This window comes from Fistularia commersonii, chromosome 19 (assembly GCF_037954325.1).
Source record: "Fistularia commersonii isolate RoL2024-O1a breed Wild chromosome 19, RoL_Fcom_v1.0, whole genome shotgun sequence".
Classification (NCBI taxonomy): domain Eukaryota; kingdom Metazoa; phylum Chordata; class Actinopteri; order Syngnathiformes; family Fistulariidae; genus Fistularia; species Fistularia commersonii.
In genome coordinates, this window is record NC_141302.1 from 12189978 (window position 1) to 12217960 (window position 27983).

General features: G+C 42.7%; 1 protein-coding gene across 1 annotated transcript in view; it reads right to left on the bottom strand.

The window, feature by feature from the left end:
* efnb3b (ephrin-B3b) overlaps window positions 1-27983 on the bottom strand; it is an 87670-nt gene that overhangs the window by 17853 nt on the left and 41834 nt on the right. Inside the window, exon 2 of the mRNA XM_086165425.1 lies at window positions 24646-24935. Within this exon, the coding sequence (XP_086021551.1) occupies window positions 24646-24935 (290 nt within the window). The remainder of the gene's footprint in view (window positions 1-24645; window positions 24936-27983) is intronic.

Below are 27983 nucleotides of genomic sequence, written 5' to 3' on the forward strand. Positions count from 1 at the left end.
TGTGATGATTTTTATTATCAAAAAAAAAAATCTAATTTGAATTATAATATTTTTTTGCTGTTTCAACATCCACCCTGCCCAGCAGTGAAAGTCGCTTATCTACCTAAAGTGTATTATGAAATTAGAACCGCATTTCTCATTTCTGCTCGCTACACAATTGGATGATTTCTGATGGAAATCATTTGTATTCCATGATAATTTGATTTTGTAGGTATGCCATTTTAGTCAAAAGCTTGGGTGGGAATTAATTCAATTGTTTGCATCTAACCTGTTTCTTCACAAGCCTTGCCGCATGAGTCTGTGCGAATGGGACTGACTGTTTGGAGCCAAGTCATGGTCACAGGTTAAAAATCACATGGAATGTCACATGCTGACCAAAACACACACACACACACACACACAAATTAATTCTAGAGGGGAATCTCACGCAAGCAGCCAGTTTCACACATGCCTACACAGGGGACACAGAGGAAAAATGATCTCAGTGTCTTTGCTTGTGTGCAGCTGGTCGTCATGTCAATTTAAGTCAAGCTGTCCGTCCATGTTCCTGTCTTTCAGCGACCCAGTGCGTTCGACGTCGGGGCAACGTGAGTCAACTTCCAGTCCCATCAACACAGAATGAACCGGAACACGGCGCAGAAAGTTCCGCCTTAAGAGTAGAAAACAGGCCCGCTGGTGACGGGGACTCTCCTGAATCAGACAAACAAACACGGGACGGCACCGAGACGGATGGTTTGATTGCTCGTGACATATTTACTGCCATCTTATGGTTTATTTCTGAGGTGGCAGTAAAGAAAAACAAACACAAAAACATTGCTGGAGGCCTGGAAAAGCTTGGTGCTTTCTGTCACATCGTTGTTTCCCTTCAACTAAATCCATATCATGATTTATGAGACAGCTCTGCTAGTGCCATACTAATCCAGTAGGGTGCTGTCATAGTAACTGTGACCTTGCTTGTGCATTCCTCTACATCTAATGTTTTATATATGTGTGCAAAGGTCATGAATCAGTCAATGTGAGTGTGTGTGTGCGTATGTGGATGAGATAGTGTTCAGTTAATCATCTTGGTGCATTAATAAAAAATGTGTGCACATCTCCCTTAAAGCTGCTTACAGCCTCCATAAGAGGTCCATATATATTTATATATATATATATAAAATATACTGTATATATAACAAATATATATATATGTGGGGTTGGAGGGTTGGAGAACAGGCCATGGTATATTGAGGTTATCAGCATAAACACAGAGGTGGATTTCATCCCATCCGTTCTCACATTAATGAAATGATGAGAAACAAATCGTTGCCAAGCGAAGGTAATCAGTCCTGGCCAAATAAATACGACTATCCGAGCGTAGACGTGCATAATGGACCAAAAGAAACAGTGGGGCACAAAGCAAGGGACAGGGGTGGAAAGAAAAAAAAAAAGGAAAGAAAAAGAAAAGAAGGAGCAGGGCCATTAAAAAGAAGTCTAGTGACTGGGCGGATGAGCCTTGTGTAATGTTAGTAAAGTGCTAGCCATGTAGGACAGTCACGACCAATGTTCCTTACAACTGGGTCAATGTTCCCATCCTGGGGCAGCGAGGGCATTGTGCGTGTATGTGTTTGTGTATGTATGTGTGTGTGTGTGTGTGTGTGTGTGTGTGTGTGTGTCTATTTGTGTGTGGGTCGAGTATCTGATATGTTAACTTTCACTAACCTGCTCCAAACTACTATCCCTGCAGTCCCTGTCAAGTGCAGCTCTGAGTGGACCTTGTTGCATATTGAATGAATACTTCAATGACTACTTATCAGCGAATCCCTGAGTGACTTCTTCAGCACTGATTTATTTTCCCAAGGCTTTTAAAAGGCATGAAAAGCCTTTTAAGATGCAGCTCGGTATGAAACACACTCCCAGCGCCGGCAGGCCAGCAGAGAGGAGGCTGAGGTAACAGAGTGCCGTGGTCCCGTGTGACTCGGATATTTCCCGGTGCCAGCTAAGATGGCAATCTCTCCATGTGTGGGAATGGTCTGCTGGTGTGAGGCCATGACTGTCCCTCCTATTACGTGCGCATGTGGGTAACCATTCTCCATTATATCGGCCGCTAGATTGGAGGCCTGGAGAAATGGGTCAACGCCAGCCTCACCGTCCCTCCAGTGTCTCTCTTGCTTTTGGTTCTTGTTTTTTTTTTTTTTTTTTTTTCTTCCCCAGTCCCTCTTATTCCCAAGCCGCTCCCGGAATAAAAATCGAAACACCTCCGGTTGTCCACCCCCCCCCTCCCTCGGTGACCTGGATCTGGGTTAAACTCACAAAGTCCGTCCGTCGCTCGCACCTTCCTTCTCTGATTGTTTTCTGCATAACCAACCAAACTCTTGCGTTTTTGTAACCCTGGATCAGATGCTCCGAGGAGAAAATAAGACTAATTTGCGAAATAAACAAGATGAGCTCCCATGTGTGGTGAGACATTTGCTGTCTCTTGACATTTAAAGAAGCCATGAGCTGTTTTGAAGTGTTATGATTAGCAATGATGCTGATGTACAAATCTGCCATGTTGTCAGTCTCGATGCCGAACTAATAAAAATAATAAGTCACTGTGAAATGTCTCATTAAAAATCCTGTTCCTCTGTTCGGTGTTGTGAGGCTTAATGCGACCCTTTTCAAGCGCACGTGCCGCAAAAAACAGTCGGCGGGGTCGATGCCACACAAAGTAATAGGAGGCGTTAGTTATGACTAATAGGACCAGAGGGATGTCCCGCTCTCTTACATGAAGCCCTCCATCATTCATCCGCTTGTCTTTTTTGGGCCAGTAATTCAGCTCCTCCACACTTTATCCATGACATCCCATAATGGCTACGCGACCCACCCACCCACCCACAAAAAAAAAAAAAAAAAACCCAAGTGCTCACACATTCGCGCTTACACACAAAAGGGAGGAGCACTTACACACCTGCGAGAGCGCACAATCCCTAAATAAAAATCTCACAGTCTCACATTACGCTGATATACTGTCTCAATTTAGGCGTGAATTCTGTGCAGCGAAGAGTAAAACAGTCGACGCCTAACTTCCAGTGTCACATCTCCTGTCACTTTGTCACACTTTCATCACACGGGGGGAGGGGAGGGGGATCTGTCTGTTGCGGCAATCGCTCTCTCTTGCTCCTCGACAACATTTCCCTCTCCCTCTCCTTTCAATTACAGCCTTTATGTTCCCAGCCTTCCCGCCGTCCACCTCTTTGTGCGCCTTCCTCTCAGGCAGAACTGTGACATTGTCTGTCATTGCAGGATTACAGCGTTGGCGGCAAGCCACAAACATGCTCAAGACGCGGAGGAGGCGACCCTCGCCGCATGTGTCCCACTCCGCCACGGGATATGAACCCTTTCCCGACTCAAAAAAAAAACAACCGATGAAACACTGAGTATATATCTGAGGTGGAATCTTCCTGCTGGAAAGGAGAGCTGTCAGGTTTCTTTATTGTTATAAGTGACTTTGAGTCAACTTTTTAGCTGATGGTGAGTTTTTGATTTTATTGGAAAAAAATCGGTACAATATCGCTTCAATATTATACCGAGAATATGGTTTGACCCCTTCGGTTATTGAATCCTCCTTCGACTATTTTTGGATACATTAACTCGGCGACATAATGCGATATTATTTCGTGCACTGTTTTTAGAATCAAAACAAATTCGTAGGATTCAATGTTTCCGCTTAAGTCGAAGCATGACAGAGTTGATGAAACTGTTTGAAACACACACTTTGAAGATGCACCACGTCTATCATATTGAGGGACAACACTGCCTGTTGTCATTACTCACAAAAAAAAAACCTACAGACAAGGCAAAGTTATTTTAAGATTAGTTAAAAAAAAAAAAACGCTTGAAAATGTGCAGTTATATGTAGGTTATGTGTCGTTTGGTAAATTAGCAATTGGGAAAATTGAGTTGCTGGAGGGGGAGAAGATTCTCAGCCGAAGGACAAAAGTCTGGTGGAATGGGAAGGAAGGAGGGATGCAAAAAAAAAAAAAAAAAAGAGGGAACTGGGTCAGTGGTCTGAAGGGACAAACGCGACAACGATCTGTGACATGTAGCAGGAGAGAAAGAAAGTGAAAGCAAGTGGGAAGATGGCGGCGGCAATGGGGCGGGGGGGGGGGGTTCTAAATTAAGAAAGAAGGAAGAAGGGTGTGAGGGAGGAGGAGAAGAAAGTGAGGGTGGAAATGTGAGAGAAAAGACGGGGGGGGAGGAAAGATCTGCGGGAGGCGGGAGCTGTTAGATAAAAGGGCCTCATAAATGTCACTTTTCTGGGCAATATTAATGGCAAATGTCAGACTCTAAACTTACCAGAGGTGAGGACCTCTGAATACTCACAAACACATGCATGGCTGCGCAGACACACACACACATTTATTTCTGAAAGGAGGCAGTGACAGGGTGGGTTTCGCAAAATGGCAGAGAAGCTGTACATCTTAAAGATTGTAATTACACATAACTGTCAGTCTAATTAAGGCTTTTAATGAACTCCAGGGGAGCAGAGAAAGGACAAAAAGCCACAGCCACTGAGTGTTTGCTCCGACAATTCCTCAAACCTCAAAACCCGGCGAATCACATGGTCTGACCCTTAACGCGGCCTAAAAGACACTCTTTGTGTCGTTTACCTGTGGCGAAAGACGCACGCGTTATCGCTGTTACCTAAAGCTTTTCACGGTCAAAACAAATGTTTTTATTGTGATACTTTGCATAGTAAATCAGCACCTGGATGCCAGGTACCCTGTACCGCCTATCCCTCTAAAATTTGCATGCGTGAAAACTATTTTCTCCCCGGATATCAGAGGCTCCAGCCCAATACTACAGGATAAGTGACGTAGATAATCAATCAATCAATTAATGTTTTCAGACACAGTAACACATTTTTTACAAATTCTTAACGCTCTTGACGCTTCAGATGCCAATAGCGAAGAAGCTACATTGTGTAGAGATAGCATTGGAGGGTTGGAGCGTGACTAAGAATGATACTATCACGACCATGATGCTATCGCTATCGCGATATCACTATCCCCCCTGGGATTGGCAACAGACAGGGTACATCCACCAGTTGAACACAAGGGCACATATAATGTGACATGCATCCATTCAATCTCTCACTCACATGTCTGGCCGATTCGGGTCTCAAATGAACATCATATTTTCTTTTAAGCGCCGGAGAAACCCTGAGAAAACCCACACACGGAAAAAATCCCCCTGTTGGAAATGAAGCCGGTGACCTTCTTGCTGTGAGGAGGAAGCGCAAACCACTGCACCAATAACTGAAAAAAATATATATTAAGATATGTGCCAGAAGTGTCCTCTGACAAAGGTGCAGAGGATGTTTGCTGCTAAGTGGCAAGCTCACTTTCATTCCAGTCAGAGGACTTGCAGTTCTCCTGCAGAGGGCCTTGGAGCTTCGATCTCAAAGAAGTACACAAGACGGCCATAATTGTGGCGGTGCCGTTCAAGTTTTTCATCATCTTCGACTCCTGCCACAGCCATCGGTGTCTGATAAACACAGCAGCCCTTAATTAGAAGCGGTGTCTTTGAAGCTTTGTGCACGCTGTTGGTTACGGGTAAATAAGAATACGGGGCACGGGCACAGCACTGGGGTTTGGCCGCTATTGAGGAGGTACTTGGGAAGTAAAAAAAAATAAATGAAAGAAGATCTTCCTTATGTAACACCAGGGGAAAATTGATATCAGTATTTTTGAGCTTTTATAAACACGTTGCTTGTTTGTGTGTGTGATAATTGATGCACTTAATAAAGGACATGCATACAAACATCAAGCCAGTCAAACATTTTAATGAGCCTGTGCTGCTTTCAGGTCCAACATCTCATGCTTGCATATTTGCAAGGGTCAATTCATCTCCCGTTGTAACACACACACACACACACACACACACACACACACACACACACACATACACACACACCTAATTAATTCTGCCCAGGCGTCTGTGTTGATAAAGTGTTTAAGTCCTGCCCACTCCAGAAGCGTGACTGGACTCATAGGAGAGACCTTTGAATCAATTGGATTTGCCATTAAGAGAAACTTTTATTTAAGATTTAACAAAAGTTCACAAGCTAGGGCCGCTACGCAATATACATCATTAAGCTCGGTGGCTAAAACCTTTGGCTACAATTTCCTTTTGGCTTCACAGGTAGAGAAAAATAACTTGGACTTAAAGACTGGAAAAATGTCGATGTGTCCTGCCGATAAAGAGCGATAGCCAAAATCGAGCGGCGTCTGAAATCAAACGAGGCCAGAGTTTGGGTGGGCGAGCTCAGTCATGTATAATAATGGCTGAAAGTACATCCTCTGTTGCAGGCCAGTTCAGCCAAATTACAACATTTTCCACTTAGCTCAGGGGGGAAACTGCTGCCAAGCCGAACATGCGCGAGCGTTGTCAAGTCACCAATCTGTTCCACTGGATGTACCTGGACAACCGGCCACCTGGGATGGAGGTGTTTTTCTCCACCAGCTCACTGGTATTTGGTGAGGAGTATTTCTGAGATAATGGCCTCACTGGTCTCTTCGCTAGTCATGTAATCTGTGACGGTTACTATTCAAATAATCCTGTCAGTTATTGGGTTCCAAAATCAATGCACGTGCCACATATCCAAGTGTTCTTTTGGGGAAACATATACGTATATATAAATGGAGAGTGGTGGAACCGAATACTTTACACAAACAGAAACTAAGTAAAGTCACACATTACTTTTCATACGTTGATTCTTTGAGTGACGCTGTCTTTCAGCCGTGACTAGACTAGCTGTCAAATGCGATTTTTCAGTACAAAATATTTCTCTTGTATCAGGATATGCTTTTTGACGTTCAGTGATATTTCAAGTTGTCGAACCACTCGAAATCCAGCTTCTCCTAAATGATTAATAGCCCTTTGCTCCTTAAATAAAACTTTTCCCTAGTATAAAGTGTCTCTCTTACATACACAGGCACACCTGAATTCTTACTGCTGTATCTACCAAATCCTTCTGTTACTAATACCATTATTATTTTACTCTCCAACAATAACCCCCCACCCACCCACCCACCCGTTTAAGGTTCCAACTCACAGATCAAGAACCAGTGGAGTTATAGAAAACAGTATTTTCTTTCTCCCACAAAATTCCCGCTGTCATTAAATGCCAATCCTTCAACCCACGGCTATGTCACATACTGTAGGTACTGCGCGCACACACACACACACAGACACACACGCACACACACGTACACACACAGAAGTACTTTAAAAACCTGGCTCAGTTTTGTGTATAAATTCACCAGCCAAGACTCGGCTATAACACCATCCTGACGAGCATGTAGGTCCTTCTAATGGATCAACACTGTTGCAGTACAATGCGCCAGTGTGTATGCTGCTTGCCTTAAATGTCCTTGAACCATGACTGTGATACATGAATACTGAGTCATGTGTATACGAGTGTGTGTGTGTGTGTGTGTGTGTGTGTGTGTGTGTGTGTGTGTGTGTGTGTGTGTGTTCCCGCGTCCTTTATATTATATACTTACGCCTATACAAGCGTATACAGTGGAATTCAGAAATGTTTAACTAATCTTCAGCAGTGCTGCCTGCTTTCTCTTCCTCACTGCCATTATTGTTTCCAAAAGAGGGAAGCAAAGGAAACACACACACACACAGCAAACATGAGAGCCAGTCAGCCGAAATAATACATCTTGACATCTGTGCCTGCATACTGCTTGAGGGAGAGAGAAAGTGGAAAGAAGAAGGGTGAAATATGAAGGGTAAAATGATGGACAGCAGAAAGCACAGGGCAATTATATACTGTGTGTGTGTGTGTGTGTGTGTGTGTGTGTGTGTGTGTGTGTGTGTGTGTGTGTGTGTGGGTGGGTGGGTGGGGGGTGCGTGTCTGCATGTGTGTCTGCATGTGAGCAACAGTAAGAGAAAGTGAGTGATGACAGTTGTGTTTGTTTAGCTCCTCTATGATTAAAGCAGCCTGCTAGAAGCTGTGTGCTTGGCAATATGGGGATCTGTCTGTTTTCATGGTGTGTGTGTGTGGTTGTGTGCGTGTGAGCGCGTGTGTCTGTGTGCTTGCATGCATACGCGCGCGTGCATGCTTTTACTTGTCTCCACTTCTCGGAACTGTAAGTGTGTTTGCACAGTCTGCCTTAAGCTTAGGTGGCTGTGTGTGTGTGTGTGTTGTCTTATTTGAACATCATGAGAGTATCTTGGATGTTGACACATACAGGTTGCTTGCATCTCCGCCCTAAATGTGTGTTTTAACATCTAATCTCTGAGTTTGCCTAAGTGAAACCATCCTAGGATTTCGGGTGCAAGCGAGACTGGAAAAACCTGTGTGCGTTGGGGAGGGGGGGTTGCCCGCTTGTCTGTGTGAAGTTCATTAGGTTTGTTTGCATTCTCTTCTGTTTGATTTAAGTTTATTTCAACTGGCAACTGCAAGATATCGGTCTGTCTGTCGGTTTCTGACACCCTCATTTTCAAGTTCAACAAGCTTTATTAACAGATAAGATCCTTCTCACACTGCCGGAGTAAAAGTACAAATACCAAAGTCTGTCATGGCAGATAAAAACAAACGGTAATTGTAAATTGCACTAAAGTTCACCGCAGCATTACAATCTGTCAGAAATATTTCACACATGTACACCTGTTATAACAAAGTAACTGAGGGATTTTAGAATTGGTTTGACAATAAACAACACATTCAATACAAAGAGTCACTGAGCCTTAAAATAAAGGCTCGTGTTCAGTCAAGGCGTTGTCGGGGAAGACACGAAGCCAAACCCTCTATTGACAGTAAAGATAAATTGATTGATTGCTTCTTAGGATTCTGAGGCCGGAAAAACACGGAGTCCAGTTTTGAGGCACCACCGCCAGGAGGGTCGTTTACAGACCGGGCCATATGGAAAATAATAAATATAAACGTTTACTACCCGAGCAATAATCTGAAATTAATTCACAAATTCCAATTTTTAAAAGTTATTTCTTGCAGACGGTTTTGCATTCCAGTTGCTTTACCGACTTTTGGTCGATACCTTGCGAGTTATTTCATTTTCTTTTAGTTTTTGTCAAGGTCTTTTTACTGACCTTTTTTTTTGTTGCTCAAATTATCATTTTCAGTGAGTCTCTTGCTGCTTTTAAGGTAATCTTTCAAAGTGCTAATTAGCCATGTACATTGAAATGGAAGCATCCGATAAATATTCAGAGAGAAATTGCAAACTGAATAAATGCGAAAAGGATTTTAAAAACTCCCATATTTACCAGACGATGATTAGTTAGATTAACATCTTCCCGAGCAATATCAACACGATTTATTTTCATGTAATTTACATCTCAGCCAAATACGGTGTTCCTAAAATAGTGATAAATTAATGACAGAAAAAAAATCAGAGGCAAAGCAGCATCATTTATTAGCAAGAGCTGATCATTTCTGATTTGCCGATGAGTCTGACGCCAACATCTGATTAAAATACTCAGTTTTGCCTCAATCTCAAATAACCTATAGCTTTCATTTTCTGATTTCATCTTTTGGTTCATGCATGAAATTTGCTTGTGGAAAACTATTTTCTCTCCATATATCTGATGGCGAGAGGAGTGCATGCACCTCTGCACCGCTCGCTTTTTCATGCAGCCTTGACTCAAAGCGGGGAACAGGCGAGAGTGGAGCATCTAAAAGGGTAAAAGAGTGCGTGGTGCGGAGGGAGTCGCAGACAGAGTGACATCCATGCAGAATGACAGAAACAGCGACTGTGAAAGATCCGGGGCAAGAGAAAGCGAGTTACTCACCTGACTGAAACTTTTAACAGGGTCAAGTGTGGGGTTGTGGTGTAAAAACAGCCCAGGCTAATTCACATTCTAAATGTGCCACTCACATATTTTTACTCAACAGCACACACTCCTCCCAAAGGATCAAAAGCCCACTACTCCTACCTCCAAGGACTGCTCGCAGTTCTTTTAAAAGCCTCGGTTGCAAAAAAAAAAAAAAAGCAGCGGCATGCCAAAACACAGCAGATGGGAGACATTTTCCCTTGACTGACTGACAAACCTCACATAACAGGAAGTGATTTGGTGAAAATGTAAGTATTGATATAAGTGATGTACTCTGGGAGCAAAACAGAGTGCACTTCAGTGTCTTCAAAGAAGAGCACTTGGCTAAAAATATCAGTTTCGTATTAAGACTGGTTGGGGGGAGAAAAAAAAAAGAAAGAATGAATGAAACATACCACTGCGGCAAACGTGACAGTCATATTAGAGTCTCATATAATGTGCCACTCCAAAATAAACGGTGTCTAATTTGTCGCACCGTGTCATATTTGCGGCTCGCGCAGCCTTTTCTTCCCGACGCCCAAACTTCTTTGATTACTTTATCGGTAATCCATTTAAAACGGAGCGCTCCGAGTGTAGTAAATCTGTCCTGTTGCTCTAATCTCCAATTCATCGCACAGTTGCTAATTACACTCCCAAAATAACAAACCTGGAATAACTTGCGTTCTTTACGGCGAGAACTGGGCCAAATGCTTGCTATCAAAAGGTTTATGGCACGCGTGTGAATCACAGAAGACTCACAAACTGCCCCGTTTGCCCTTTTATACTGTAAAACTCGAATAAAAACAAGACTTTCCTCTTAATTAAAGCTTTAAATAATTTGAAATGGACCTGGTGTATCTAATAGTGCTTTTTTGGCAAGGTCAGGCTTGTAACAGTTCTTAAATCTTCAAAAGGGACAAACCTGGATAAATAGAGGTTAAACCAATAAAACAGACTGGGCTTTCTCCCTTAAACCTTGTCTTTGCCTCCAGTCGGCCGGCCTCCAGAGGCTAAGACGGCAGGACTGTTGCTGCAGATGAGGTAAGACACTATATGCCACAACGGGGCTCTCTTCTCTCGCAGCGCCACCAAGGGAGCAACTGAGCGAGTCTGGAGGTGCCAATGAATTAGTTCACTGTTTTCACTCATTATACCGGACTGACTGCCTCACTTTTTTCTCTGTCTTTATTTACGCCCTTTTCTTCATCTCCGACTTCTCTGGCACCGCACACATAGGCAGACAAAGACCCCGCTCATAATGAGAGCGTAGCGGTGTCTGAGTGTGTGTTATTCTTTGTGCGGGTAATATGACTGTGTGTGTAGATGTGTGTGTGTGTGTGTAGATGTGTGTGTGTGTGTAGAAGGTGGGGGATTATGGCAGTTCCAAAGCTGTGAATAGAAGCCTGGCTGGGCCCCGGCCCTGGCTGAATTAATTACTCTAATTAGCTTCTTAATTGCATATATTAAGCCACTGGTTAGCGGGGTTGGAACGGTGGTTGGGGTCTGGATCTAAAGCTGGAACTAGAGGGGTGGGCTAAGGCGCACAAAGGGGTATTACACACAAAAGTAACAAACCTGCCCCCCACCCCATCCACTTGAGGTAGTCTGAAGTGGAGCCTGTGCACTCCCCACCGTGATGAAGCTATTCAATTATCCATCCCACCCCCATCAATATATAATCAGCGCATACAGCAGCAGCAGATGTGTGGTAATATGGCTGATAAGCCACCCATCCCCACCCCTCAAGGGAACCAAACAAATTAATAGTGGAACTACACGAGCTACTCAAAGCCGTCTTCATCTGAAACCTTCGCCGCATCGCTCGGTGCTGCGAGATGTGCCCGGCTCTCGACAACCCGCCCCAGCCTGGAAACCTGTGGCAACGCTGAACCTCACAAGCCGACCACGAGAACATCATCACTGTTAGTTAGGTTAGAGTCGCTTATTCCTGTGCTGTCCTTTTTTTTTTTCCTCACATGATTTGCAGATACTAAAAAAAAAAATCCTTAAACCCTTGGCTCTACAGAGTGGACAACATGCAACATATTAAGCTTTTACTGGCGCTGGTTGACTCAAGATAGGAGAGTTTCATGCTGGTAAAGAGAGGCAGGTTTCTGTCTGATGAAGGTGGAATATGTGTGTGTGTGTGTGTGTGTGTGTGTGTGTGTGTGTGTGTGTGTGTGTGTGTGTGTGTGTGTGTTTTGGGGCAGATTTTGGAGCATTTGACGGTAAGAGGAGGTGTGGTTACCAAAAAAATGCCTCATTGGACTTGTCAAACACATCCAAAGCATCTCACCACAATGTCGATTAGTCGACAACAAGTAAACAGTGAGTCCGCTAATGAATCTCTCTTCAATAAACAAGCAGAGATCGTGCACAGCAACACACGGGTGCACGAGCACCCCATGGTAATGATGTTCTTTGTGGAGTTTTTGGGGTAATTAGGGCCGCTTAAATGGTGGTTAAAAAGGATTTGAGGCTGATTGTTTGTCCTTGTGTCTTTGAGCTGTGGGCCCTCTTGCTCCACTGACTGTCAACACTGTCTTTTTCTACTGTCTCCACACAGCACACAAAAATCCTTTCATCAGCCTGTCCGCAGTCGACCATCGCTTGCCCTCCTATCTTCCCTCCTCCTTTTTCCACATGCATCAATTATTCCTGCTTGTCCGTTTCCCTCTAATTTACACTTTCTTTTACTTTTTTTCCAGGCTCCTCCCTTTTCGTCTCCATTTTTTTTACTCAACAGCTGCTGGGTTCAATCCGTCACAGGGAAGACCATAATCTCCCTCACACATGGCCTGTTACTTATAAAAAAAAAAACTCATCACCTAAACATTACAGACTGCGTTTGGGCGCTTCTTTCGGAGGAACATAATTCATTTGTCATCTTAATCGTACTTAGAGAGAAAGCTGATACCAATTTAATTTGATAAATACGGTGCTAGAGTGAGGATATGCTTTGCCGAAGTGAGCATGTAAGCAGCTGGTTTGGCTTTGTCCACAAAGAATTCAACGTACACCAAACAAGACTTCTAAAATCCACTGTCAAGTGCCAAATTAAAATTAATGATTGGTGGGCACTTCTGAGTTACACATTCTGAAAACTCCAAATAAAAACAAAATGTAAATTCTTTTTTTATTGATATATTGGGCTAAAAACATCACGGCACTCTCCTACTGGGATCAGAAAATAGGAATAACTCACCGCCAACGCGTAATAAGTTGAGTAAAAACTTGTGTCGCACAAACTAAAACATTTAAGTGAAAAGCTAACTTTAGTGTTCTCATTTCAGATGGGGCTAGCATTCTTACATTTTTTATGCTATGCTAGGACTATAAATATTGTAGCTCCTGCAATTTCTTGGGCTTTGTGATAAAACAGGCAATGGTAAACATGCACTGCATAAAAGCAGTAAAAAGCAGAAAAAAGGAAACTAAAATGGATTCATTTCAGCTTTGTCAAGCTAAAACATTACCAAGTCTAACATCTAACTAGGGTTTATCTAAAAAGGCTTTTTTTCAGACAGTGTCCTGAGATGATACCTGGAGCGAGGGTTCGTTCAAGCTCATGTAAAATAAAACAGAATAAGCCAGGCCGATGCCCCGTCTTAGCCTTTGTGCTCAACTAGACCAAGATAAAGATGCCCTTAATCCAGCTCTGCTTTATCCCGCTAATACAAATACAATAAAACAGCAAGTATTCTCAAAATAATCAAATACTATTAATAAAAAAAGAGAATGTGAAAATTGTGTTTTCAACGTTTGCGTTGTTCCGTGTGCATTCGAACACACGTCACTATCCCTGTGTTTTCCTACCCATCTGTCCGTGCCAATTTGCTCATTATGTTGATCGGAGGTCACGTCTGTGTGAACCCGGACACTAAATCAAAAGCTATATTAGCAAGCTAATGCTTTCTACCAATGGCAGGGGTCAGCCGAGAGGTGCGTTTGTTCGGAACACCCCCCGCATGTCTGATAGCCGGGAGACACCTCCATCTGCAAAAAGTTTCCCGGGCAGAAGGCAACAACACAATGATGCCTTTGTCTGTCGAGCTGTGATGGGAATGAAAAAAGTTGTGTGTTTGAGTGTGTGTATATGCCAGACAAACAGACAGTGTAGGAAGGTTAAATGAATCATACAATGTTAACCAGCCCCAATCCAATTAGGGAGGGATTCTTTTTGTGTGACCTTTAACAGAGGAGAGATGTATTCACACTTTCTCACTCACGCATTCAACCCCCCCCCCCCGACATGACTACACACAAAAACTCCAATAAACTGTCCGCTCTCCACACAAAGAGTCAGATATGACACTCACGCAACCGCACACCGACACCCACAAATGCGCCCTCTGCCCACATACACACGAGCTCCCCGCCAACATCACACACATACCAGAAAGCACACACATTCTCGCAGACAGTAGCACAGCTCTGATTGCTGACCTAAATCGGCCGGGCGATCTGTCACTTTCTTTTACTCACACTCAGCACACATCTTTTTTTTTCATCTTATCCTCCCTTTCTCTTCCCCTTCTCTCTCGTTTTTTCCTCTCCAAATAATCCCCCTCTCTCCCAATGTCACTTTACATCAGCTCATCCTTGTCTCTCTCCCTTCTCCTATTATCTTTAGCAGAAATGCCATGGCCTCATTTGTATTGTGTAATTTAGGTGTCAAAAAACATAGCTTTAAATTTTAAGGGGCCACTTCCTGGTGATGTGCATGAAATATTTTCATACATTTCAATGTATATGATAATGAGCACAGGACAATCTCCGGTTTAATTAATTGAACTCTTACGCTTTTAAAGGAGCCGTCCTTCCTCTAGTTTCTCTTATCAATTGAGAGATGCAGATAAACTTTAGCTCTAAAAGGGAAATTATTCAGAGCCATCACACCAAACCTTTGCCGGCCTATTCTATTCCATTTTCCAGTTTTGCACTTTATTTGGGGCTATTTTCACACATGAGAGTTTAACAGAGGCAGTTGCCTCAAGAATTCGATGTGTTTGGCGAAGTGTGAAAAATGTGTTGCAAGCTAAAAAAGCAGTCTTGGGTCCACCTCAAAATAGTTGTCAGGGGCCGGCTTCCAGTGAACTCTGGGGGCGTCCCCTGAGAGCTGCGGGGAAAGTGAAAGCCTAAACACATTTGAAGTGGAAAAAAAATTGCTTTTTTTTTTTTTTTTTTTCTCCTCGAAATTTTACATGTATGTCAGGCTGTACAGTAAGATTCATGGCGGTCTGGAAGGGGAGGCTCTGGTCTGGAAGGGACCTATTTTTCATTTGAATGAATAAAATAAACTGTTTCAAAGTTGCATGGATTTTTCCACACCATTAAGTCACAAGAGATATAGGTGCGCAGTAACAGAAACTTAAGCAAGATTAACGACTTGGATACATAATAGTTCACCGTGTCACATACATCATGATGAAGATGTGCCGACTAGCGGTTCATGACTAAATAATGGGGGTGGAAGTATCTGACAGTCCAGATCGTTGTTTTTCATTTAGGTAAATATTGAGGGAAAAATGAGCAAAGTTAGACCTTTTTGAGAATGTTGATCTGAATACCACTCGTCTTTCCCCCAGCTGAAGAGTTTCACGGTTAACTGGTGGACGTTCAAAGCCACCGACTGACCAATGAATGGAGTCCTTTTGTTGTTGTTGTCGTCGTTGTTGTTCTTGTTCTTGTTCTTGTTCTTGTTCTTGTTCTTGTTCTTGTTGTCGCTGAGTCAATCAATTTAGTCTAAATACTTATAACTAAGTCCCTTGTCGGATGGACATGTTTCAAGTCCTTATATTCTCCAAGTGCCTATTTGAGTCCACCCAGGTTCTCCAGTTTCTTCCCAAGAGTCCAAAACCCAATACAGTAGGTTCGAGATTATCTATAGATGTTAATAAGAAACCGGGTTGTTCTGTTTCTCTTTGTGACCCGTGACTGAGTGGCAACTGGTCCAGGTTGAACCCCGCCTTCTACCCAATGACAGCTGGGAATGGCTCCAGCACCCCTCCAACCCTTTGTGCGGGATAAGCGGTGAAGTTAATGAATGAATTCATTTCAGTTCACGAAGGCATCACAGAATGACAGTGTGGAAAAAAAATACCATGAAACATGTCCATTGGCTTGATTTATGAAGAGAGGCATTGTACTTATCCAGCTATTGTTTGGTTGTTGGGGTGGGGAGGGGGGTCAGTACAAGCACATAACACATCACGGCTACACCTGAATGAGCACCAGGCTGGTCTTGCAGCAGTAAATTCTCTCTTAAATGTCTTTCTGAAAAAATCTCTGAATAGAAAGATGGCACACAGTTTTGAAACCTGTATTTAATCACCTTCAGCACAGTCTACCTGCAGATCTACTGCATCACATGGCCAAACATTTGCGTTACCAGATTCAAAGGCCTGCAAATTAAAAAGCGCCCAATACAATGGATATGCAATGTTAATGCAATGAGATGGAAACAGAATGCCTTACAAGACACTTTTTTTCATTGATCCCTGATGGAACCACAGATTTAGTGAACATGTACCTTTACAGCGGTTGTGTTAAATCCAAAACTACAATAATGAGCCTTTAGAAATCCATTTTAAAATCACACTGCGTGCCGCTGCAACTAAAGCAGTAAATATTTCGGAATGTGCCAGACACCAGCCAGCAGACTGTCAGAACATTTTGTTCATTTATTTCAACAAAGTGTAACATCAATTACCTCTGTCAGAAATGTCTCTCTCCCTTTCATTCTTGAAGGTTTCTGTGTGTGTTTGCGAGTGTGTGCGTCTTTATCTAAGGGGTCCAAAACTAACCCACTAATAGTGGGGCTGATACATAGGGTTTTTTGCCTCTCTGTTCGGATTTAATGGTATAAAGCACTGTCAAAGCCGTGTACCCACAAAGACAGCAATATCTACTCTTGTGTGTTTTTAGTGACTTTACCTGGGTGGAGTGTGAGGAAGAAGTGGCTGAATCATCATCTCTGCAGTTGTTGTTCGCCGTGCAGTGAGCTTGGTGATTTAGCTCCCTGGGTCTTCAGAAACAGTTGGGTAAGCCTAATAAGGCATATTTATCTACGTGATCTAACACCGGAGCAAGTGGTCATGCAAAGCGGCTAAAGCACAATTATGTTTTGTTATTAAAACTTATACTTTATTAACTCCTCGTGGGGAAAATCCCTCTGCGTTTAACCCATCATGGATGAACCACGAGCAAGAGGCCGCTGTGTATCAGCGCCAGGGGAGAATTTGGGGGTCCAGTGTCTTGCTCAACAACACTTAAACACACCAGGAGGAGCCGGGTATCGAACCAGGAATGTTCAGTTACGAGGACGATCTGTAATTCATGATTGATGTCAACTAAAAGATAAAGTGCCCTCCCTTGCATGTCACTTCCATGGGCTTGTCCTTATCCTCTTAACATGACTTTGGAAGTCTTGCCCTACATATGTTCTGTCTAATAAGTCAAAGGCCCAACCATGTAAACATTTTCTCTCCTTGACTTAATGAATGACTTAGCTGCACTTCCTTTTTTAACCTCCAGCGATCAATCCAAGCTTGGTTCCCTGAACAAAATGCTAAATTTGTTTTTGTGTACAACACAATCATCTGCATGGTTTCCGAACCCTTTCTTTTTTTCATGTGCACACCTCGCAGGTGGCATAATTGGTGACAAAGACTGTGCGACAAGTTTTCCACTCTAAAAGAGGATGTCATAAACAACAGCTTTGGTGCGCAATGGTTCATGTTATTACAGTTTTCCTCCTGCTGGTTTCACTAAGTCTTGTTCCCTTTTTGGGAAAATGGATAAAGATATTTAGTCCGATTTGCTTCAGCTCAGTCTTTTAACCAAAGCTCTGAAACCCATGAAGCAAGCATGAGACTCTTCTTACTGACTAATGGTTTGTTGACCTGCAGCTCTAAATATAACAGGGACAAAATTGGGAAATGTTTGGAATCTTTAAATTGCTTCAGATCTGATTTTCAGCTTCATTATGTAATTTTCCAGCTCGTGCAGAAGCATCTGCTTGTAAAGTGGTTGCTATTTAACAGCGCTAAGATAAGATAATAGGAGACAAATGTCTGGTATTATAGATGTACGACTTTATCTATGATAGACAAAATGATGGATTATACAGTCGCACATATTAATTCCATTTCAGAGGAGATTTTAGTGCAAGAACAGACCCCTGTCCCTGACTGTGGTTGTCTTGTTACTCCCTCTTTCAATCTCCTCTCTCTCTCCTTCCTGTGGCCCTTCCTTTTCTCTCCCCTGTGCCTGAGGTTGCTTTAGAGCCTGGCAGGAGGCTCAAATCAGAGGGCTTAAACCTGTTCAAATATTCAGCAGATATAGATTTCTCACACTCACAGGATCCCACACCTCTTCCATCCTGCTGCTCTCCATCCTTCCATCTCAGAGTCTGTCCTTTGCTGAAATCCTTCACTTTCCTCCCTCACTGCAGCCCCTAGCTTGACTGTCTCTCTCTCTCGCTGTCACTCAGACACACACATATGCACATAAACACACTCACAGCTACGCAAGTATGCACAGGGAGAATCATAAACTAACGCAGAGTGGCGGAGAGGTGCAGCTCATTTCGGCTGCAGTGCAGCGTTTCTCCCCGCTTCCTCTCCTCCATTGTCTTTTCTCTCTCATTTACTGCACTCTTGGTTTCGCTGTCGCGCTCCATCTTTCTCTTCATCTGTCACTCACCATTTTGTTCCCTCTTTTGCTCTCTTCCCTCTTCCCTCGCCTCCCGTCGTATCTGGATTCTGTGTCATTTATTTCAGCTTAACCCTAATGAATAAACCAGCAAGCACCTCTGCATTATTTAAAACTATGACACTGCTGTCTGCACGCACTGCACCGACCTGTGCTGTCGAACAATTAGACCACACACACACACACACACACACACACAGGCCACACCTTGTTCAAGGATGCACATGGATGTACGAAAGATACCCGACATGTTACAAGGAATGGAAAGCGCGACACTCGGATTCCTGAATGTACACATAAATGTGTGAAAACTGAACTTGCAAATTGCAAATGAGACTGAACAGAAAAAGACAAACAGAGCCAGGGAGGAGGGAAACAATAGCCTGTCAGCTGGAAGAAAAATAGAGTTTGTTGAAAAGTGTGCAAATGACAACCAGCAGGCAGCACATATGCACACATTTTTAACTTTCTCCAAAATCCCATCAGCTCCTGCAAAGACTTGCCCATGCTAACATGTTGAGCTATTTTTCAAGGTAGGCTAGGTTCTAGGATCCAGTCAGCTCTTGTATTATTCATATTAGTAAGGGGTGGAGGGGTTGTTTATCTCCACTATTGTGCGACGGCAAGCACCAGGCTTTCTGCAAAGCCCCGGGGGCCCTGCTCCATAAACACACCACTGGGACTTATTCATGCGCTCACATAGAAAATACATTTATGTCCACCCAACGACCATACATGCACACGCCAGCTGCATCATCAACCGCACAATGTCTGCGTAATACCTGCATCTGTGCGTGCGCACACTCAGCCATCTGTCTCAGTATGGAACAACAACAACACTGGCATCCCTCTGCGACTGACCCATTCATGACAACACATCCCACCAACTTTATGTGTATGTGTGTGTGTGTGTGTATGTGTGTGTGTTAAGCCTACTTTGAGTGTGTTTACAATCACAAGATTTCTTGTGTGCCAATGTGTGTGAGTGCATATATTCATGAGAATGCCCCTGTGCATGGTGGTGTGAGCCTGCATATGTTAACGGGAGTGAATATTGTGAGTGCTTGTGTGTTTGCTTTAAATGTATAGATGTGTGGAGAATTTGAGTCCGTCACTATGCACTTGGGGAAGTGTCGGTTGATGACTTGGTGTACAAGCATGCATGGGTGTGTGTGTGTCTATGTTTATGTTGCCTTCCCTTGACAGGAAAAGCAGTGACTGCAAATGACCCCACTGAATTCAGCGCCGTACAGCAGATGAAAGAAACTATCTGTGTGTCAACTGACACTCGGAAGGCATTCACAAAGTCACAACAATCAAAGACAGAACCTTCACCGAGGATATTCGTGCCATTTGTGAAATTCAATGCACGCCATGTCACATGATGCAGTCACACATGCATCGTGAACAAAATCACTTCAGTAACAATGATGTAGGGGGCAGAGGAAAATGTCTTACGCCAGGGTGCTTAAATCGAAAAATGATCCGCAGGTTTCCATACCAGTACTGTGCTGACCCTTGAAGATCAGCTGATTCCAGCCCAGTTTTGACAAAAACACTTCTGTTCTCTTTATGCATTTAGGGCAGATCAGCTGGACATGGGCTCCTTCAGTTCTCATTAAAGAAGACAGATCAAAACCATACTTTGATGGTGGTGAACGTGTGTGTGTGTGTGTGTGTGCCTGTGCATGCACGCGTGCAATGGGTATGTATTACACGTACAGGCATCTGATTTCAAATTTCATTCATTAAAAGATTTATTAAAAGCAGTGAAAGACTTGATCTGTGGATTGAGTTAGTGCGCTGCGTGCGGGGGGTTTGGGCGTGGGGTGGCGGATGGGGGGCTCAGCCAAACCAGATACCATGAGTGTGTGACAGGGAAATGGGTTTACATAAACTCTGACCTTATGTTATGAATGAAAACATCACTCAATGAGTATAACTAATCAATTTTCCCCCCTCTTTCTCTTCTCTCCCCAGGGCTCGGAAGAAAAGAATCAGTTTTAATGGGATTCAAGTAATCTGATTACAAAGCAGGGGCATCTGTGATGCATTTGAGCCTAGTGAAAACAAAGTATTCAGAAAGAAATGTGTCATTTTCCCAAGATTTGATCTCAATGATCTCCATCTGTCAATGGTGATAAAACACAGTGGAGCATGACAATGACATCAGAGGGAGGTTTTCAGTTTACACACTGTAGTGGCAAACAGATTACCCCGTGGACTCTAAGCAAGTTAGCGTTAATCTGTAATGGATTTAACTTTGAAATTAACCTCTACTCTCTACTGCATTGCTTCCTCCTGCTGTTCACTGCGCACATGCTCCTGGCGTATATGCTGTGCATCCGCAGTGTGCAAATTAAACCGCACTGTGCTATAGGTTAATTAAAACAATATTTCCCCCAAGACTGCACATACGCCAGCGCCTTCACACACACATGAACAAATATACATTTGCAGTGACTAAATTCCGGAACGGAATACTCAACAGAGTTGTCTAATATCCTTCTCAAGTGGTCATTTCAGCTTAGTAGATATGTGGCTCTAAACAAGCCGTCAGATTAACTGTTATTAATTATCTTGCAGCCTCATTAAGTGCACACACGCTCGAGCAAGAGCCTACAAGAAGCGTTCTTCATTAAAATGCACACTACACAGGCTATCTGGTGAAGTTTTCAGTAAGTTATCAGCTCTAAATGCTCTCCACTCTAAGCTACTCCCCTGTCCCTTCACCTCTTAAAGTCTGAATATATGTGACTGTGTGTGTGTGTGTGTGTGTGTGTGTGTGTGTGTGTGTGTGACCTAGTGCTACAGTCATCATTGATTTGGCGGGAGCTGTCGATCGATCGGTCTGGGTCTGTGTGCGTGGAGATAAAGGTGTTTCTATCTCTGGACACTCCAGTTACCAGGTGGAGCGACTCAAATGTGGTGCTCAAAACTGGAGATTGAGCTTCACATTTGGGCCTCTTACTTTTACAGTTCGCCCCCCACAGGGTTCAACATAAATGTATTTAATTGACTGATATCAAAATAGTTGAATACAAACATCTGATTGCAACACTTTGTTGCAAATATCACAATCTCTGCAAAGCTAAACATAAGCATTTGTCAAGAATTACAGAAATCCTCCCTCTCAGGCATCCATAATTCAGATAAACACAACAACAGGTTTGAGGCTGAGTCATCTAGAGATTGTGTTTGTTTCATTGTGACAAATTGGGGTCATGTGTTTAAGTCTGCCACAAATGAGTCAGCCTGACAAGAATTCACCCGGCATTCCATCAAGATCCGGTCATGTTGAATTTCTCATCTCACACGTTTGCCTAGTTAGTGACTGGTGTCAGACACATCCCGTCAACTGCCTATCTTGGGCAAATCCACTGAGCTTCCTTGAATTACCCGTCAATATTTTTTTTTCAACATCTGTCTCATGCATAGCTGTTGACTGCATCGAGGCCGTTTTTTTCATAAAAAGTATGACAACTTTACCATGACTTGATATTGGATTGGATAACACTGACAACCCCACTTAATCTGTAACTCAAGGACTAAGGTTAACAGTGAAGTTATCTTTTGTGTGTGTCTATTCATAGGCTGATTTAATCAGCTATGTCACTGATGAAGCAAAAGATATAAGTTCACTCACTGATATTTAATAGGGAAATACATGATGAGTTAACAATTACCCAATAGCCCACAAAAAGAAAAAAAACATCACAAGAAAAAGGATGACATTGCATACCACTGTGATGTTGTAATTGATTTCAAGGGCATAAATGCTAATAAAAGGTAATCATGTGGTGTTAAAAAATGAAATGTACAATTTTCTTATTCACCTTTGTTAATCCTGATCAGGACGTATCAACCCAAACAATTCATCCAAGTCAACAGATGATGAGTTGGTCTTGAGGTCCAAAGTGCGAAGAGATTGTCGCTTAAATCATCTCAATGGCCTCAGACCCAGTTTTGCCCCTTTTCAAACCCATGACTGTAAAAATGGGTTCGACGGCATTTGTTATTTAAAAATCTCAAGTGCCAGTGAGAAATTGACAGCTATGTTGGGTGGCTACATTAAGAAGTCCTATACCTCACAGCAGCCATCAATGCAGCCTTGCAGTAGCAGCACGCCAATTTAATTAAATGGACTTAGAAATGCATACTAATGCTTCCCTGGGATATAGTTCTAAAACACTATATAGCCAGAATTAGCACAGTGGCATAATTCCACTGCACTAATATTAAAAGATTAGAGTTTTCTACATAAATACACGATCGTGCATAGCTTTAATTTTGCTTTCGGGGGACTCTGTTGTTGGTGTCAGATTCTCTCGCTGCATTAACCAGTCAGTCATAAAATCCGGTATCAGATTGATTTAATTTCCCTTCCCTACTTATCAGACTGAAATTACTCAATCCATGGGTGCACATCCAACGTATGTAAACACACATGCATACGCACGAAAGTTTAACTGCACCACTGCATGCTGCCTCGCCTACTCGTATCTAATCTATGAAGTACTTGTATGCTTATAATGATGCAGAGAGCGGGAGAAATGGGTGCCTCACCCCTTTCACACAGACAAGGCGAGTATGAGGACCGATAGCGAACACACCTGAAACCAGTGGCCGAATATAGAACACAAAGAGGCAAGAGGGATTTCACTGACTTTGACAGATTTTATATTCTCTTTGTCTCTTTCTGTCTCCCTTTTTGAGTCTCTCCATCTCCGTCCCAGCTTCCTACTCCTCCTGCCTCTGCTTTTTCTGTCGTTTTTAGGGTTTCTTTTTCCACAGGCAGATGAAAAGATGCGAAAAGAGCATTTGCACACCTGAGTGAATAGAGCTCACAGGTGCGTGGGCGGAGAGCTATGGGAGTCAAACAGCTTTGTCTATATCCCGCTCACTCTCTCACTCCTGAGGTGTTTTTGCAGTGCCTGTGTTTGTACGAAAAACACGTGGGTGTGCATCGGTGCATGTGTGCACGCTCCCCTTCAACATTTATGTGTGCGCCCGTTGCACGAGTCGCTCGACTTGCAAGCGCGGAATTCTCTTGGCTCCGCCGCTCGGCCCGTGTTTAAAAACAACCCACAGGTTTCATCTGACGTGACCTTTACTTGGCGATTGCTCTGTCTGATACAAATGCTTGGCCTGGCTTACCTTGATGACCTCATGAGGTCTTCACACTGCCTAACTCCAAACAAACCTTCTGAATAAACCATAACAAACTGTGCTGTGCCATTTGTGGTCACCACGAGTCTGGCAGGAACAACAAACAGGCACCAAGGCACAGCAGCTGAACAGGGCAAAGACAAAGTAATGACACAGTACACACACACCCACATACACACACACTCACACACACACTTACACGCCTTCTCTCCTTCTCAAAAGACACCCAATAACAAAATTCCACATAAGTAGTAAAGCAGGACAAATCCATGGACGCACAGCAGCTGACTTTTTGTTCTCTGACATCGGTTGAACCTTGAAAAAAACAGGTTGAAATAACAAATGCTAGAAAGGGTATATTTTCCAAATCATATGCATATATTTTAGCACTTTCAGCTATACTCTTGACCATTCCAGTTGAAGTTATAACTTATGTAACGTTTCCCAAATGAGTGTAATGTGTTACCGAAAGATAATGTGCGGTTCACAAAAGTAATTCAAGTATGATATTATCTTGCAACAGATTAAAAAAAAAAGTTTTAGGGGCTCTAAAAATAAAAACAATTAGTACAACATTTTAATAATAATTAAGAAATTATAGCCATTTGTTAAAAGATGAAGGTGATTTAGTTTAAAATTTAACTTCGACAAAACTTTGATTTGTCTGTCCTGAAGCGCATCAGCCAGCAGACAAGGTCACATGCAAGTCCCTAAAGCTAATAATGCTCAACAAACCCAGACAATCATGAGTGTCATCAATCGAATAAACAAACTCACTCCAACACAATCAGAAATCCACCGTGCAATCACAACAACATTACCCCTACCTCTCTCTCACTCACACACACACAGAAATGATGCTCATTTCAGTAGACACACAGGCAGGCACACACACACACACACATTCACAAACTCATACATGACATATCCAGAGTTCGCTCTACTTGGTGGACTCACCGATGATGTAATAGTCGTGCATGCTCTTGAACTCGTGACCCCACAGGTTGGGCGAGAACTCTTGGAACTTTATGGTGAAGCGACGCTCGCGGGTGGGCTCATCACAGGTCAGAACGATGTTTGGGGGTCCCTTCACCTCACAGCGGTCCGCCTGTTCCCGTGATGACACCAGGTAGAGCTTGTAGAACTCGTACTCCGGCGTGGACCTCACTGTGTCCAGCGGGGGACAGATCAGGTCCAGCCGGTCCCCAATCTGAGGGTAGAGAACATAGCCTTTGTCGTCCCTGAACCTGAAAAGAAGACGAAAAAACATACATTATGTTAATTTCTTTATCTTAGTAATGGATTTAAATCTTCCAATATCAAACCAAGCAGATCAGACAAACATGCCATTCATGCTAGATAAGAATACAGCTTTCTTATATCTCTTATTCTGCTCCTATTTTCCATTCGTCTCAGTGAACAGGTGCCTTTACAGAGGAACTACTTTATATTCAGCAGCACAAACAGCTTTTTTTCCACCACACAAGCACTCACATTCCCTTGCTGACCCAAAGCAGTGAGGAAAAAGTGTAGGGAAAATTTAACCACCAGTTAATGATCCACATTGGGAAAATAAATACCCACATCGAGTCGAGAAGAATTCAGTTATTGGAAAAAGATTTATGCCTTTTTTCCTTTTTTTTTTTTTTTTTGCAGCTCCTCTCATATAGTATTTTCAGGTATAAGATGTTTCACACATTTTAATATCAAACATTTGCTTCGGTAGTTGAATACAAAGCAAAGAGAACTTCAGGCAGCGGTGCTGGAACATGAACAATACCAAAGGTATTATTAAACAGCCATTAGAGCAGCATCATACCATATTTTTAGCTTAAAGTAATAGTTGCAACTCTATTTTGATGGACCACTGAGTTATGTATAAAAGGAAAGGTATCCCTTTTATTTCCGATCTGAGTTCCAGTAGACTGATCCTGTACCGTGTAAATTGAGTGGAACCGGAACACAACTAGCTGGCTGTCTTGCTCTGAACCAGTCGAAACTAGCAGAAATGTGTGTATTACAGAAATGAGGGAAAACATGACTACAAACAACATGTTTTTTGAGAGGAAGCTGTGGAGAAGAGAAAAAAAACAGCTGCTCCTGACTTGCAGCCATGAGATCAATCATGAACTCCCTAGTGGGCGAAACTTGAATTGCATGTTAGGTTTTAAGGTTGTTGGTTTTTTTATTTTTAAAATTATTTTATTTTTAAACATGATTTCCAGTTCAATGCCTAAGGGTTTATGTGATGATAAATTTTCCTACTTTTGCCAAAGAAAATTTGAAATTATGTCAGTAGGTATAAAGGAAATTAGTGTCGAGCGAAATCTTTTAGCTTTTAATGCATGCGTTTGTCAAAGAGATTCTTACGATTTAATGTGTTTGAGCATAAGTAAGGAAAACAAAGTTAGCCAGAGAAAGATGTATTTGACCTTAATATCATGCCCTAACGTTTTTTTGGGGTTTTTTTGGGGAAAAACAGTCTACAGCGCAATTCTTTGTCTTTATCTTCTGCCGCTCGAGGCCAAACTGAGAAGAAGGCGTCACTGCAAACAAAGGATGCTCATGTGTGCACAGTGAAATATAAGAAAATCAGAAGGCTAGACGACAAAGACGTCAAAAGATTGCAAACACCAAAGAGACTATTTAAAAAAAAAAAGTTTTTTTATCTGCAAAATGTTAATTTTCTTATCGAACTTTTTGATCCCAGGAACTGAAGCATGTCAGTGAGGCAGAGAAATATGACAGATCAGCAGAACAACATCACTGATGCCAGATTTCAGGTATGTACAGTTAATTACTTTGCTAATTACCTGTCTTGATGTCTATAAGACTCCTGATATGCTTCTTTGCTATCAGACTGGTGTGCAGTTTTGTTTGTTTATAGTCTAAATGACAATTTGACACCTTCCATCTCTGGGAAAATTGCAGCCTGAAGTCATTCAAATGGAACGGACTGATTAAAAAAAAAGGCTTGTGTTTTGGTTTCTTTATTTATTCATTCTTGCCTCCAGTGCAGAATTTGTCTGTGAAATGACTGAAAGGGCCTGATGAGATATTCGATGCATGGCGTCAAAACGGGCAGAGGGAGGGTTTCGTACGACTCGGAGTTGTCAGCGGGGCCAAGGACATTGAACGCAACAGTTTGGGGAGAATAAACTTAACATATGATTCAGTAGCTGTCATTCCCCCTTGTATGGTCCTTGCCCACTGATAAGGCCAAACACTGGGAGTTATCAACTTTAGCTCCGGAGGCCAGGAGTGATTATGCTAGCATGCTTGGCTAACAGTGGGAAAACACAAAGCGGTCCACATAATGTGACTTAATCCGAGGTTAAAATAAATGTCTGAACCGGGGGGAGGAGGGGAAGGGGGGGTAATATGTTTATAGTAGTAATGGTTCAATTGAAGAGAGAGATTTGGCGGCTGATCTTCTGTACTTTTAGCGTTCTCGCCGAATGTTAAGTGACACTTTGATGTAGAGGTGGGAGGAAGCGGATCGGCGTAAGGCTAAGCAGCCCGTTTTTTTCCGTTGCCTCAGATTCTCTTTCAGTTTCCAGCAAATCCGCGGGAGCGCATGGGAGTCGCAGCACTCCAACCTGCTCAGTTATTCTCTTTCATCTGCCGTCAGGCAACTGTTTGTCCATTAAAAATAAACACTAAACAATCGCAAAGCACAAACAGACTAAGCTATTAGGTGTGTTGCGTAACGACTGCCATGAAAGACTAAATGAATTCTCGGGTGATATTTGTCTAATTGCTGTCCGCAACTGTACAAATAGTATAAATCACTGTTTGGGCTTCACTGTAATTTGGAACCCAACTGATATATGTGTCAATTAACAGTGTAGATAAACATTGTGTAATTAATGGTTTTTTTTTCCTTTATCTGCAAAAAAACATTACCTCTCTTTTAATGGATGTTTCTCATTAAGTTCAGCTGTGCAAACTGAAAGGATAGTCCATCAGTGAAGTGTAGCGAATTATTGTGGTTAAAGCCCCCCCCCCCCAAAAAAAATCCATGGATTCTGCCTCCCATCAATGCAAATCAATGCAATGGGGGTTTGCTTTTTCTTTCCTTCATAGCATCTTCGCTCGGTAACAATTCCACCCAGTTTGCCAAACCAGTTAGTGACAGTCACATCCAATAAACTTGCAAAGCTTCCAAACTGAGAGAACATCCACGGCATCACTGCGGCGCTGCCTGGGTTATTTTTCCCCCAGGAGAAAGACTACAAATATCTCCAAATCTGCAGAAGATTACACTGTTTACACAGAGTTGATATTAACTGTGA